Source organism: Pristiophorus japonicus, chromosome 13 (genome assembly GCF_044704955.1).
Source record: "Pristiophorus japonicus isolate sPriJap1 chromosome 13, sPriJap1.hap1, whole genome shotgun sequence".
Classification (NCBI taxonomy): Eukaryota; Metazoa; Chordata; class Chondrichthyes; family Pristiophoridae; genus Pristiophorus; species Pristiophorus japonicus.
Genome location: NC_091989.1, coordinates 3,936,873 through 3,950,865, shown reverse-complemented (window position 1 = coordinate 3,950,865; position 13,993 = coordinate 3,936,873). Strand labels below are relative to the sequence as shown.

The window sequence follows — 13,993 nt, the reverse complement described above, 5'->3', positions numbered from 1 at the left end:
GGGAGGGGGAGGGGAAGGGGGAGGGGAAGGGGGAGGGGGACGGGAGGGGAAGGGGGAGGGGAAGGGGGAGGGGGACGGGAGGGGTGGGGAGGGGGGACGGGGAGGGGTGGGGAGGGGGACGGGGAGGGGTGGGGAGGGGTGGGGAGGGGGGACGGGGAGGGGTGGGGAGGGGGACGGGGAGGGGGACGGGGAGGGGTGGGGAGGGGGATGGGGAGGGGTGGGGGGAGGGGGGACAGGAGGGGGGTGGGTGGCAGCAAGTGAAAGTTGAAAAAAATGAGAACCTCGACCCCAACCCCAACCCACCTCTGACCCGCCCACTTTCACCTGTCACTCCGACGGGATGGAGGGACGAGCAGCCAATCCGCTGCCAGGAGGCGGATTGGTAATTTACATATTATAATGAGGCCCGAAGCCCCCACTTTACCGCAGGCTCGGGATTCCCATTGGCTGCAACGAGGCAGGGCTCAGCCCCCTCCCCTCCCCTCCCCCACCATCAGCCTGGCCCTCCCTGGGGCTGGGGACCGGACACCCCCCCCACCAATGTGCTAAATCCTGAAGTTGCGGTATTTTCTGAAGGGTAATGACGATGAATGCTGACAGTTTCACCGTCATTACCCCTCCGCAAAATCCGTCCGTTGAGGGGATAAAAGCCAAGGTCATTGTTCAGGCTCCTTAGTTCTTGCAGGATTCAGAAAAAGAACTCCTTGAGCACAAGGGCCACTTAACTCCCGACCTGAGGAATGCAACATTCTATCCACAGGCTTGTGCAGAGGATTGGCCAACATTCACTGCGCTGGTTCTCAGGATTTTGTTTTATTCCAAGATTTCATTCAAAGAAACGTTTTGATTGCAGGAGAAGGGCAGCTTCGGGCTCTGATAAGTTGTGTGTTGTGAATCATAGTTGTCTTGTATTCCAATCTGCTGTATTATACAGTTCTACCTGATCTTTACACTATATTTGGTTAGTTTTAGCCTGTAGAATCTCTGTGCCTGGAGTATTTTCACTTGTCTGAATAGACCAAAGGTACAATGGGGCTATCATGCAAATTCCAATAGGTAATTTAACGTAATTGGGATAATTGGTAATATTGTATTATGCAGAAAATGAAAAGATGCTAATTTCAGATAATCATAGATGTGAACTGTATAGGGTATTGGTGAGGCCGCACCTGGAGTACTGCGTGCAGTTTTGGTCGCCTTACTTAAGGAAGGATATACTAGCTTTGGAGGGGGTACAGAGACGATTCACTAGGCTGATTCCGGAGATGAGGAGGTTACCTTATGATGATAGCTTGAGTAGACTGGGTCTTTACTCGTTGGAGTTCAGAAGGATGAGGGGTGATCTTATAGAAACATTTAAAATCATGAAAGGGATAGACAAGATAGAGGCAGAGAGGTTGTTTCCACTGGTCGGGGAGACTAGAACTAGGGGGCACAGCCTCAAAATACGGGGGAGCCAATTTAAAACCGAGTTGAGAAGGAATTTCTTCTCCCAGAGGGTTGTGAATCTGTGGAATTCTCTGCCCAAGGAAGCAGTTGAGGCTAGCTCATTGAATGTATTCAAGTCACAGATAGATAGATTTTTAACCAATAAGGGAATTAAGGGTTACGGGGAGCGGGCGGGTAAGTGGAGCTAAGTCCACGGCCAGATCAGCCATGATCTTATTGAATGGCGGAGCAGGCTCGAGGGGCTAGATGGCCTACTCCTCTTCCTAATTCTTATGTTCTTATCCATTCGCAGAAACTCCTCGCCATTCATTGACTTAGAAAACAATGCAAAAAAAATCCCCAAACTTGTAGCGGTGCTTTTAAAAAGAATTATAACTTTGAAGCTCTTAATACACAGGATTACACGGGATATATGGCCCAGAAACAGGCCATTCGGCCCAACCAGTCCATGCCGGCATTTGTGCTCCACTCGAGCCTCCTCCCGTTTTTCCTCATCTAAATCTATCAGCATAACCCTCTATTCCCTTCTCCCCCATTGGCTTGTCCAGCCTCCCCTTAAATACATCGATACTATTCGCCTCAACCCCTCCCTGTGGCAGCGAGTTCCACATTCTCACCCCTCTCTGGGTAAAGAAGTTTCTCCTGAATTCCCCATTGGATTTCTTGGTGACGATCTTATATTGATGGCCTCTAGTTATGCTCTTCCCCACAAGTGGAAACACTCTCTCTGTATCCACTCTATCAAAACCTTTCATCATTTTAAAGACCTCTATTAGGTCACCCCTCAGCCGCCTTTTTTCAAGAGAAAAGAGACCCAGCCTGTTCATCCTTTCCTCGAGGTATAACCGTCCTTTCCTGATGCTACTTCTCCTCCCTTTTTCCGCCACTTTATTGAAACATTGGTGCCGAAATTGTCCTCTGCCCCGATTGGGGCGGAATATTTGAGTTGATGAAGATTTAGCGCCTGTAGAGGGGCGGAGAATGGAGCAATATTCGGGACTTTGTTGGGATGTGCCCCAGCGCTCTCGGACGCTGTTGGAGGCGATAACGCGACGGCTGGCGGGCGGTGTTATTTAGTGCGCGCCGAGCACGTTAGTGCGGCGCTGATGAGGTGCTGCGTCGTGGATGTGCCGTGCCGTGCTGACGCATCGCAATGTCCGTCCCCTTCACTTTAAAGGGGAGGGACGCTGCGAGGGCTAGTGAGGCCTCCGTGGCAACAACTGAGCCACCAGGCAGGGGGTTCAGCCGGGACAGCAGCCCCCATTGGCGGGTCAACTTGGGAGTCGGCTGACAATTAAAGGAAAACGACGGCCGCGACGGTGCGCTGTCCCCTTTAAGGGCGGCCGCACCGCCCAGTCACCGGCAGCTTCCCGCCTCGCGGGGCAATTCTCCCTGCCGTTCGCAAAAGGGGTCGGAGCACCGGGTGGGGCGGGAAAGACTGGGCGTGGCGGAAACTGGTTCCCGCTGCCCCTGACTCGGGGGCAATTGCGGATGGGTCACGCCCACCGTTGCTCCCGGGCGGAAGGCCTTACCACCCTGTTACCACCTCTGAGAGGCAGTAACAGGCCTTAACAAAAGGCCCCACTTCAGCACCCCCGGACTCCGCACATGCCCTTTCCTTTCCAGGACCTCACACGTTCTGGAACTGTACCTCTATCAGCCTTTCTTTCCTGGAACAATCCTCAGCCCTTTAAAACTCGAGCCTAGCTCCAGCTTCTCGGTGAGCTCCCTGGTCTTCTCCTTTCACTGTGCCCTGCCTTGGTGCCACCCTGCACACTGAGCCTTCAACCTTCCCGGATTCGCTTAAAAAAACAAATAAAACTACAGTTGCGAGATTGAGCTATTTCAATGTGAGGAATATTCAAATGATGCAAGTGACATGCGAGAAGCGAAGTCTATCATCGCTGCACCTCTCCCCAAACATGGCTTGTCGAGGAGAGCCGAGGGCAGTTTCGGTAGACAGAATAAACGCTCCTGGTTATTTTTCCTTTATTTTCCTGTTGACTGTCTAGTCCTACAGATGCAGACAGACTCTTGAAATACATAGAAGTACATCGGATATACGGCCCAGAAACAGGCCATTGGGCCCAACCAGTCCATGCCGGCGTTTATGCTCCACTCGAGCCTCCTCCCGTCTTTCCTCATCTAAATCTATCAGCATAACCCTCTATTCCCTTCTCCCCCATTGGCTTGTCCAGCCTCCCCTTAAATGCATCGATACTATTCGCCTCAACCCCTCCCTGTGGCAGCGAGTTCCACATATGAAATGAACGATGGGTCAGATTGATTTTCAGGATGAAGCTTCTGTGGGACAAGCTCAATGGAGCGGGGGCTCGTTGCCTCTCCATCATTGACCGCGAGGCTGGTTTAATAATCTCGGAAGTAACCCGGCTTTTAAACCTGTGGTGTTGAAAGTGTCTTATTGACCGGAAAATAGAACAAAAGGTGTGTCTTGCAATCGCCTCCTCTTTGTTTTCTAGCCTTCTCCTGTGGATCGGGAGAATTTCTGGAACTCTTCAACCAGACCTGCCGTAAATGTGTGGCGGGCAGTTACTCCCTGGGCAGCGGGATTCGGTTTGATGAATGGGACACGTTGCCGCTGGGTTTCTCAACAGTTGCACGGTTTGTCGAAGATGGAGCAGCCATCAGCGATGGCGAGAACTGTAGCTCGTAAGTAAACACGCGAGAGACCTTTGTTACTCACCCTCTGTTTCGGGGGTGTGGACACGGTATTTTGTCGATGGAATTGGTCGCATTTCTGTATTTTGTTATTCACTGAGTGACCAAAGTTGTGACTGTCATTGGTGCAGACGATAATTAATGATCCCACGCCGTTCATTTGCTTTTCTCCGGAACTCATCATTCTAAACGTTCAAAGCAACTTATCACCAAGTGTCAGTTGATGGTGAGTTCGAGTGCGGACAGTATTGTGGTCCACCTGCTCTGGGTTTTGAGTAAACATATTGCAAATAGAACAGAAACCATGCAGTTCAGCGGGAAATCCAAACCTTTGTGGTTAACAGGAGTGGTAACTAGCGGTAGGGATTAAGAAAGTAAATGCTATGTTGGCCTTTATTACAAGTGGATTTGAGTATAAGAGTAAAGACGTCTTACTGCAATTATACAGAGCCCTGGTGAGACCACACCTGGTCTCCTTACCTAAGGAAGGATATACTTGCCATAGAGGGAGTGTAACGAAGATTTACCAGACTGATTCCTGGGATGGGGGGGATTGTCCTATGAGGAGAGATTGAGTAGACTAGGCCGATATTCTCTGGAGTTTAGAAGAATGAGAGGTGATCTCATTGAAACATACAAGATTCTTACAGGGCTCGACAGGGTAGATGCAGGGAGGATGTTTCCCCGGGCTGGGGAGTCTAGAACCAGGGGTCACAGTCTCAGGATAAGGGGTCGGCCATTTAGGACTGAGATGAGGAGGAATTTCTTCACTCAGAGGGTGGTGAATCTTTGGAATTCTCTGCCCCAGAGAGCTGTGGAGGCTCAGTTGTAAGAGTTTAGTCAGTTGTATTTTGAAGCAGAGTTGCGGAGCAGGCTCGAGGGGCCGAATGGCCGACTCCTGCCACTATTTGTTATGAATTGCAGCTCCAGGATTTAGCACCAGAACTCAGGAGGATGTTGGCCCTCACTCTTTCAGTGAGAGCTGGTCGCTGATCATTTCGCTGTGCGGTTAGCGTAGGCTGTTATCCAGTTCTCAGACCCAACATGACGAATCACCAGCAGTCTGCTGGCAGCTGCCCATTATTTCCAAGTTCCTACTGCCAATAAGCTGCGAGGAGAGAGTACACAGTCCCTCCCACTGAAATAAAGTGTGTGCTCACCTCACTGTTGTCTCGAGGACATTTTAAAATGAAATTCCCACCAGCTTTACACAAAAGGACATGTAGGTAACCCACCCCTCTTTGTTCTCCACCAATACCACTCTGGAACTAGCTTCGAGAAAATGCATAAGAGAAACAAAAGTATTTCCACCTCAGTACTTTCACACACCTGTTTGTAGCTTCTAGCAAAAAAAAACAAAGGCGACGTAAGGAAAAACGTTTTTACGCAGCGAGTGGTTAGAATCTGGAATGCGCTGCCTGAGAGGGTGGTGGAGGCAGACTCAATCGCGGCTTTCAAAAGGGAGTTGGATAAGTGCCTGATGGAAAAACAATTGCAGGGCTACGGGGAAAGGGCGGGGGAGGGGGACTGGCTGAGGTGCTCCTGCAGAGAGCCGGCACGGGCTCGACGGGCCGAATGGCTTTTATCCGTGCTGTGACCATTCTATGAATCTAGTTTGTAACCCAAGTAAAATGAGATAACCAAAATTGGGCACACAAAGTCGGTTTAGTAGCAATGATTTGTGCTGATTGAGTGAGTTGCCATTAACCCGGGTTGGAGATGCATTGTCTGAACCGGGGCTGATCACCAGCTTTCGTTGCACCGTTAACTAAATGCTAAATTGTAGAAAAGGTTCCATTGATTCCGATTCCAAGTAACTTATACATTTCAGGAGTAATAATGGTGATAGGATTTGTGGTAAAATGTAAAAGTTAAAAACTTTCATGTAAGAATCTTTAGTCAATAAGTTAAAATCACGGAAGTGCTGACAACCAAAATCCAACAGTGAACCGGGTGATCGCACAAAGTGACACGGCTCAGCAAATAGATTACATGAGCTCCACGATCAAATCATTGGTCTTCAGAGAATCTATAAAATGTTAACTGGAGCATAACAGACTAAAATAACAACAGAAAATGCTGGAGACACTCAGCGGGTCAGGCAGCATCTGTGGGGAGAGAAACAGAGTTAACGTTTCAGGTCTGTGACCCTTCGTCAGAACTGGGAAAAGTTCGAGATGGAACAGGTTTTTAACCAGGTGTGGGGGCAGGGAAATGGGGGAGGGGAGGAAAGAACAAAAGGGAAGGTCTGTGATAGGGTGGGAGGCAGGAGAGATTAGAGAGACAAAGGGATGATGGTACGAGGCAAAAGGAGACAGTAATGGGACAGGTACAGAAACAAAACAAGAGGAGGTGGTAATGGGAATAGCATAACATTCTAACTTTGCTGAAGGAGGTTGTTCCTGCTGTGCCTTTATACAAGTAGAAAGGGGTTGTTTCAAACAAGGGTCAATAAGGTTGGTAGCATGGAGTTGTCGGGTTAGGCCGGTAATTTTCACACAAGCCCCGCGATCCTTCAGTGCAGTGAATGGCACCAGACAAAGCTGTGAGCTGTGGGGGGTGGAGACTGAAGTACATCAACCTGTGAACCTTCGGGAGGCTGGATTAAGAGCAGCATTGTTAGAGTCCGATCCTTCGCCACTGTGATTGGAGTCTGGCCCTGGAAAAGCTAAAGTGCGCAGCTAATACTTTAAAATAATGAATTTTGTTTAAACGTGTATGAAAAGAATGTCGTCTCTGGGCGTTAGATTAATCTTGGCAGCCCAACCCGTGGATGTGTAGATCAAAACAGGTGGGGGCTCTTTGGTCTAGAAAAACGGAGGCTGAGGAGTGATCTGAGAGATATCTTTAAGATTATGAAAGGGTAAACGTAGGGAGCATGGTTCCACTTGCAGGGGAGACCAGAACTGGGGGCCATCAATATAAGGCAGTAACCAAGAAATCCAATGGGGAATTCAGAAGAAACTTCTTTACCCAGAGAGGGGTGAGAATGTGGAACTCGCTGCCACAGGGAGGGGTTGAGGCGAATAGTATCGATACATTTAAGGGGAGGCTGGACAAGCCAATGGGGGAGAAGGGAATAGAGGGTTATGTTGATGGGCAAAAGCAAAATACTGCGGATGCTGGAAATCTGAAATTAAAATGCTGGAAATACTCAGCAGGTCAGACGGCACCTGTGGAGAGAGAAACCGAGTTAACGTTTCAGGTCGATGATCCTTCGTCAGAACCTCCTCCCACCCTTTTTCATCTAACCTCCTCATATGGTGATAGGGTGAGGTGGTGAGGGGTGGGAGGGGCCCGTGTGGAACATAAACACCGGCACAGACCTGTTGGGCCGCTATACTTTGTAATACTTTATAAAATAGCACAGTTGGGTGTGGGCCACCATTTTACCAACATGTGACATAATGAGGCACCTGGTGTTAGTGACTCGAATAAGGGCATTGCTGATGATATAAATATTTGAGAACTTCTGAGAATAGTTCAATTCAGTAATTGGGTCAGGATAACATGCTTCTTTTGTGATAAACATGTTTCTTTATTTTATTTTATTTTTTTAAAGTTGTCTTTTACAACTTCTCTTAGCTCTTCGAGACCAGACTTTTTATATTTTCTGTCATTGATCATTTTGGAGTAATTTGTATGGTAATGAAATGTTGCTCCCACAGGTCGGCCTGGGTTCCACAAGTGAATTACATTGCTTCGAATAGAGATGATTGCACAGTCTCTCTCATCTATTCCGTACACTTGAAGAAACCCGGAAGTGTGGCGTTTGAGTATCAGTATCTGGATAACAGTATATTCTTTGAGTTTTTTGTAAGTCCTCTTCCATAAAATACATTTTTCAAAAGTTTTGAAAAGTAAATGATTGTAGAACAGATAACCTGTGTAGTAACGAAAGAAGTTGAACATGGAGATTATGATGAACCTGTATAAACCACTGGTTCGGTTCCAGTCGGAGTATTGTGTCCAATTCTGGCACCACACTTTAGGAAGGCTGTGAAGGCCTTAGAGAGGGAGCAGAAAAGATTGACGAGAATGGTTCCAGGGATGAGGGACTTCAGTGACGGGGAGAGACTGGAGAAGCTGGGGTTGTTCTCCTCGGAGCAGAGAAGGTCGAGAGGAGATTTGATCGAGGTGTTCAAAATCATGAGGGGCCTGGACAGAGTAGATCGAGAGAAACTGTTCCCATTGGTGGAAGGGTCGGGAACCAGAAGACACAGATTTAAGGCGATTGGCAGAAGGTCCAAAGGCGACAGGAGGGAAAACGTTTTTACGCAGCGAGTGGTTAGGATCTGGAATGCGCTGCCTGAGAGGGTGGTGGAGGCAGACTCAATCGTGGCTTTCAAATGGGAGTTGGATTAGTACCTGAAGAAAAAAAATGTGCAGGGCTACGGGGAAAGGGCGGGGGAGGGGGACTGGCTGAGGTGCTCTTGCAGAGAGCCGGCACGGGCTTGATGAGCTGAATGGCCTCTTTCTGTGCTGTAACCGTTCTGTGATTGTATATCATGCCTTTTATATCCACAGGATGTCCCAAAGTGCTTCACTGCTCGTGGATTATCTTGAAGTGTTGCGTAATCAAAGGCAGCAGCTAACTTGCACACACCAAGGTCCCACACACCGAGGTCCCACACACCGAGGTCCCACACACCGAGGTCCCACACACCGAGGTCCCACACACCGAGGTCCCACACACCGAGGTCCCACACAACCGAGGTCCCACATGAGATAGATGACATTTGAATCTGTTTTGTTGGTATTGACTGAGAGATAAATGTTGGCTGGACCAATGGTGCCCCTGAGGTGCGGAGCCGTGCACCAATCGCGTAGTCCCGTGCAGGCTGCTCACCGGCTCCTGTCGCTGGAGGAGATATCGCGCATGGGCAGCCACGCAGCACATTTAATGGGACCATGCATGGAGAAAGTGAATTAGAGGGAACATTGGCTAGGACATTGGGAGAACTCCACTATCCTGGACTCTTTCAGCCCCATCTGAGCAGACTGATAGACCCCAGTTCAATGTCTCAGCGGAAAGGCGGTCCTCAGAGAACCCGCTGAAGTGTCAGCCCAAATGATGTGCTCAAGTCCCTGGAGTGGCGCTTACTGAGCTCGGCTGATACTAGTGCGATGTAATCTGCCACTATTGTAGTGTCAGCCGTGGCTCTGTGGGCAGCACTCTCGCCTCTGAGTCAGAAGGTTGTAGGTTCAAGTCCCACTCCAGGAACTTGAGCACAAAAATCTAGGCTGATACTCGCAGTGCTGAGGGAGTTCCACACCATCGGAGGGGCAGTGCTGAGGGAGTGCTGCACTGTCGGAGGGGCTGTCTTTTGGACGAGACGTTAAACCGAGGCCCCGTCTGCTCTCTCAGGTGGGTGTAAAAGATCCCGTGGCAATTTTTCGAAGAAGAGCAGGGGAATTATCCCTCAATCAACATCACTAAAACAGATTATCTGGTCATTATCACATTTCTGTTTGTGGGAGCTAACTGTGTGCAAATTGACTGCCATGTTTCCCACATTACAACAGTGACTACACTCCAAAAGTACTTCATTGGCTGTAAAGCGCTTTGGGACGTCCGGTGGTTGTGAAAGGCGCTATAGAAATGCAAGTCTGTCTTTTTAAATCTGGCACATCATTTCAATATGATAAGAATTACAAGTTCAATCCTTTTAACTTGTTCGCATTAGTTGTTGATATTTTTATTTTAGGAAAAGGTTGAGTATGTGACAAGGAGCAAGGACCTTAGTGAGAACCGATATAAAAAGAGAACAAGAAAGGTGTGAAGGAGTTCTTGTCAATGCTGCATGTGGGATAAAGATCTAGAGCCATAGCTTATACAGAATTCTGCCCATATCATAGTTTATTTTCCAAACTAATTTATTCTAAATGACATGTAATTATCTTAACTGTTGAACATGACTTAATTACACAGAACCACGACAGTAAGCAGAGGAATGCAGAGAGAGCTATCATTAGGGATAAGCTTCCAGTAGATTTAGATGTAGGCAGTTAATCCAGGTACACAGCCAGAAATCCAACCCTGAGGTATCACAAATATCAATCAAAGAAAACATTCTTTTTCCCTTTGTATAGCACACTTAAACCCGACTTGTTCGGCAGAAACCGGGCAGGCGGGCAGTGAAAACCGTCCCTGCTCTTACAATCGTCTTGGCCAATCAACATCACAAAAACAGATTATCTGGTCGTTATCACGTTGCTGTTTGTGGGAGCTTGCTGTGCGCAAATTGGCTGCTACGTTTCCCACATTACAACAGTGACTTCACTCCAAAAAGTACTTCATTGGCTGTAAAGCGCTTTGAGATGTCTGGTGGTTGTGAAAGGTGCTATAGAAATGCAAGTCTTTCTCTTACCCATCTCGAAGCCGCCACGATCGCAACATCTGCGATTTTAACCTGCTCCCCTGAGCAGGCAGCAAGGACAGACGCCCGGAGCCAACAGGGTCCTTCTTTACATGGGCATGGTGTGGCCCGATGACATCATTGAGCCTCAACTGTAATTTTAACTCGGGCCTGAGCGGGGAGTCCGCCCGGAGTTAAAATCAGGAGCAGTTCTGGTATATTCCAGATCGTTGGGGATGCAGCCCAAAACATGAATAGACTTTACCAGTGGATTGTTGGAATACAGGTTGAACCTCCCTTGTCCAGAACTCCCTTGTCCAGAACTCCCTTGTCCAGAACTCCCTTGTCCAGAACCATTCCCGGCCACCGGGTGGCGCATGCGCAGAACTCCAACATGAACAAATTGAAGTCCTTGCTCACTGCCGACTCCCGTAATCGTTGGCCTGACCCTGCGATCCACCGCCCCCCCGCTGGATCTCTCTGCTGCACTCCCAGTCCCAAGCCAGCCAGCCAGCCCCGATACTTGCTCAGTACCTGTACCATCCAATTTAACGTGACCACCTCTCATCCAGAAAAATCCCTTATCCAGAACAGGCCAGGTCCCTAGGATTCCGGACAAGGGAGGTTCAACCTGTATGTTGTTTTCTGCCTGTAAGATTCTCGTGGGTTCGGAACACAACAGAGCCCACTGAAGCATTGTGTTTTTTTGAGATGATTGATCTTTCAATCATTAAACACTTGAAGCCCCAAAGGCCTGAGACCCCCGCTTAGCTGGCAGAAGCCCAGTGGTTCCACCTCTGTAACATCACCTGTCTCCGCCCCTGCCTCAGCTCATCGGCTGCTGAAACCCTCATCCATGCCTTTGTTACCGCTAGACTTAACTATTCCAACGCACTCCTGGCCGGCCTCCCACATTCTACCCTGCGTAACCTAGAGGTGATCCAGAACTCGGCAGCCTGTGTCCTAACTCGCACCAAGTCCCATTCACCCATCACCCACTGTGCTCGCTGACCTACATTGTCTCCTGGTTAAGCAACGCCTTGATTTCAAAATTCTCATCTTTGATTTCCAATCCCTCCATGGCCTCGCCCCTCCCTATCTCTATAATCTCCTCCAGCCCCACAACCCCTCGAGATGTCTGTGATCCTCTAATTCTGCCCTCCTGAGCATCCCTGATTATAATCACTCAACCATCGGTGGCCGTACCTTCTGTTGCCTGGGCCCCAAGCTCTGGAACTCCCTCCCTAAACTTCTCCGCCTCTCTATCTCTTTTTCCTCCTTCAAGATGCTCCTTAAAACCTCCCTCTTTGACCAAGTTTTTGGTCACCTGTGCTAATTTCTACTTATGTGGCTCGGTGTCAAATTTTTTGTTTCATAATACTCCTGTGAAGCGCCTGGGGACGTTTCACTACATTAAAGGCGCTATATAAATATACGTTGTTGTTGTTTTGTGGCCCTGTTCCAGATCCTGGGGTCAACGTCATTTAAATGGGGGGGGGTGGGGGGGCGGCGGGGGAGGAACTATTTTTGTCATTATGGCCACCAATGGTTGAGCGATTATTACATAGGATATACAACACAGAAACAGGCCATTGGGCCCAACCAGTCCATGCCGGCGTTTATGCTCCACTCGAGCCTCCTCCCATCTTTCCTCATCTAAATCTATCAGCATAACCCTCTATTCCCTTCTCCCCCATTGGCTTGTCCAGCCTCCCCTTAAATACATCGATACTATTCGCCTCAACCCCTCCCTGTGGCAGCGAGTTCCACATTCTCACCACTCTCTGGGTAAAGAAGTTTCTCCTGAATTCCCCATTGGATTTCTTGGTGACGATCTTATATTGATGGCCTCTAGTTATACTCTTCCCCACAAGTGGAAATATTCTCTCTGTATCCGCTCTATTAAAACCTTTCATCATTTTTAAAGACCTCTATTAGATCACCCCTCAGCCTTTTTTCAAGAGAAAAGAGATTATAATCAGGGATAGAGTCCAAAAATCTATCTATTTCAGCCTTGAATATACTCAACGACTCAGCATTCACTGGGGCAGAGAATTCCAAAGATTCACCACCCTCTGAGTGAAGAAATTCCTTCTCATCTCAGTCCTAAATGGCCGACCCCTTATCCTGAGACTGTGACCCCTGATTCTCGACTCTCCAGCCCGGGGGAAACATCCTCCCAGCATCGACCCTGCCAATCCCCCTCAGAATCTTGTATGTTTCAATGAGATCGCCTCTCGTTCTTCTAAACTCCAGAGAGTATAAACCCAAGGTACTCCATCTCTCCTCATAGGACAGCGCTCTTATCCAGGCTGATAAAAGAGATCGATTTTAAGGAGCGTATTATAGGAGCAAAGAGTGATCGGGAGGTTTAGGGAGGTAATTCTGGAGCTTAGAGCCTTGGCAGCTGAAGGCACGGCCACCAATGTTGGAGCGATTAAGATCGGGGCTGCTGAAGAAGCCAGAATTGGCGGAGCGTAGATATATCTGGAGTGTGGGGGTGTTGTAGGGCTGGAGGAATGTCTAAACTTACTGGGTCATTGGGGCCCTACTGCCCCCGAATCTTATTTTGTCAATATAACTGCACACGTCTATGAAATTAGGCGCACATTTGTATACCCTGTCTGAAAAGTGGTTTTGTTTGGAGTGATGGAAGGAAATGTGCAATAGTTATTTTGCAATGTTCTTTATTACAAATCCTTTGTCCACAGGTACAAAATGACCAGTGTCAGGATACTGAGACAATGGAGCAGAAGTGGATGCATTTAACGGAAAGCGATGAATGGAAGAGCCATTTAGTAAGCTTTACAGTCGCACCTGACTGTTCTAAATACCTTATTGCAACAAAACGTTTAATAGGAAAACATAATGCTGCAGAATGATCGGGTAAAACGAAGGTTACTGTGAATAATGCTGAGGGTCCGATCTGCCTTCAATGGATGATGTCACACAGATTTTTTGGGGGCTTGAAGTTCAAGTGGATAATTTAGAACAGACTTTTTATCTTTCTTCGTTCCTGGGATGTGGGCGTCGCTGGCAAGGCCGGTATTTATTGCCCATCCCTAATTGCCCCTTGAGAAGGTGGTGGTGAGCCGCCTTCTTGAACCGCTGCAGTCCGTGTGGTGAAGGTGCTCCCACAGTGCTGTTAGGGAGGGAGTTCCAGGATTGTGACCCAGCGACGATGAAGGAACGGCCGATATATTTCCCAGTCAGGATGGTGTGTGACTTGGAGGGCAAAAGATTCAATGGGCACAGTAGCGTAGTGGTTATCTTACTGGGCCAATAATCTAGAGACATGAGTTCAAATTCCATCATAGGAGCTGGGGAATTTAAATTCAGTTAATTAAATAAATCTGGAATAAAAAGCGAGTGTCAGTGATGGTGACCATGAAACTACTGGATTGTTGTAAAAACCCATCTGGTTCACTGATGTCCTTCAGGGAAGGAAATCTGCCGCCCTTACCCGGTCTGGGCCGATATGTGACTCCAGACCCACAGCAATGTGG

At 48.4% G+C, this 13,993-nt stretch overlaps 1 protein-coding gene across 1 annotated transcript in view; it reads left to right on the top strand.

Moving 5' to 3' along the window:
* The window catches only part of elapor2b (endosome-lysosome associated apoptosis and autophagy regulator family member 2b), a 119,962-nt gene that overhangs the window by 57,755 nt on the left and 48,214 nt on the right, over window positions 1-13,993 (top strand). Inside the window, exons 3-5 of the mRNA XM_070897061.1 lie at window positions 3,930-4,119; window positions 7,797-7,944; window positions 13,199-13,285. Coding sequence (XP_070753162.1) covers window positions 3,930-4,119; window positions 7,797-7,944; window positions 13,199-13,285 — 425 coding nt within the window. The remainder of the gene's footprint in view (window positions 1-3,929; window positions 4,120-7,796; window positions 7,945-13,198; window positions 13,286-13,993) is intronic.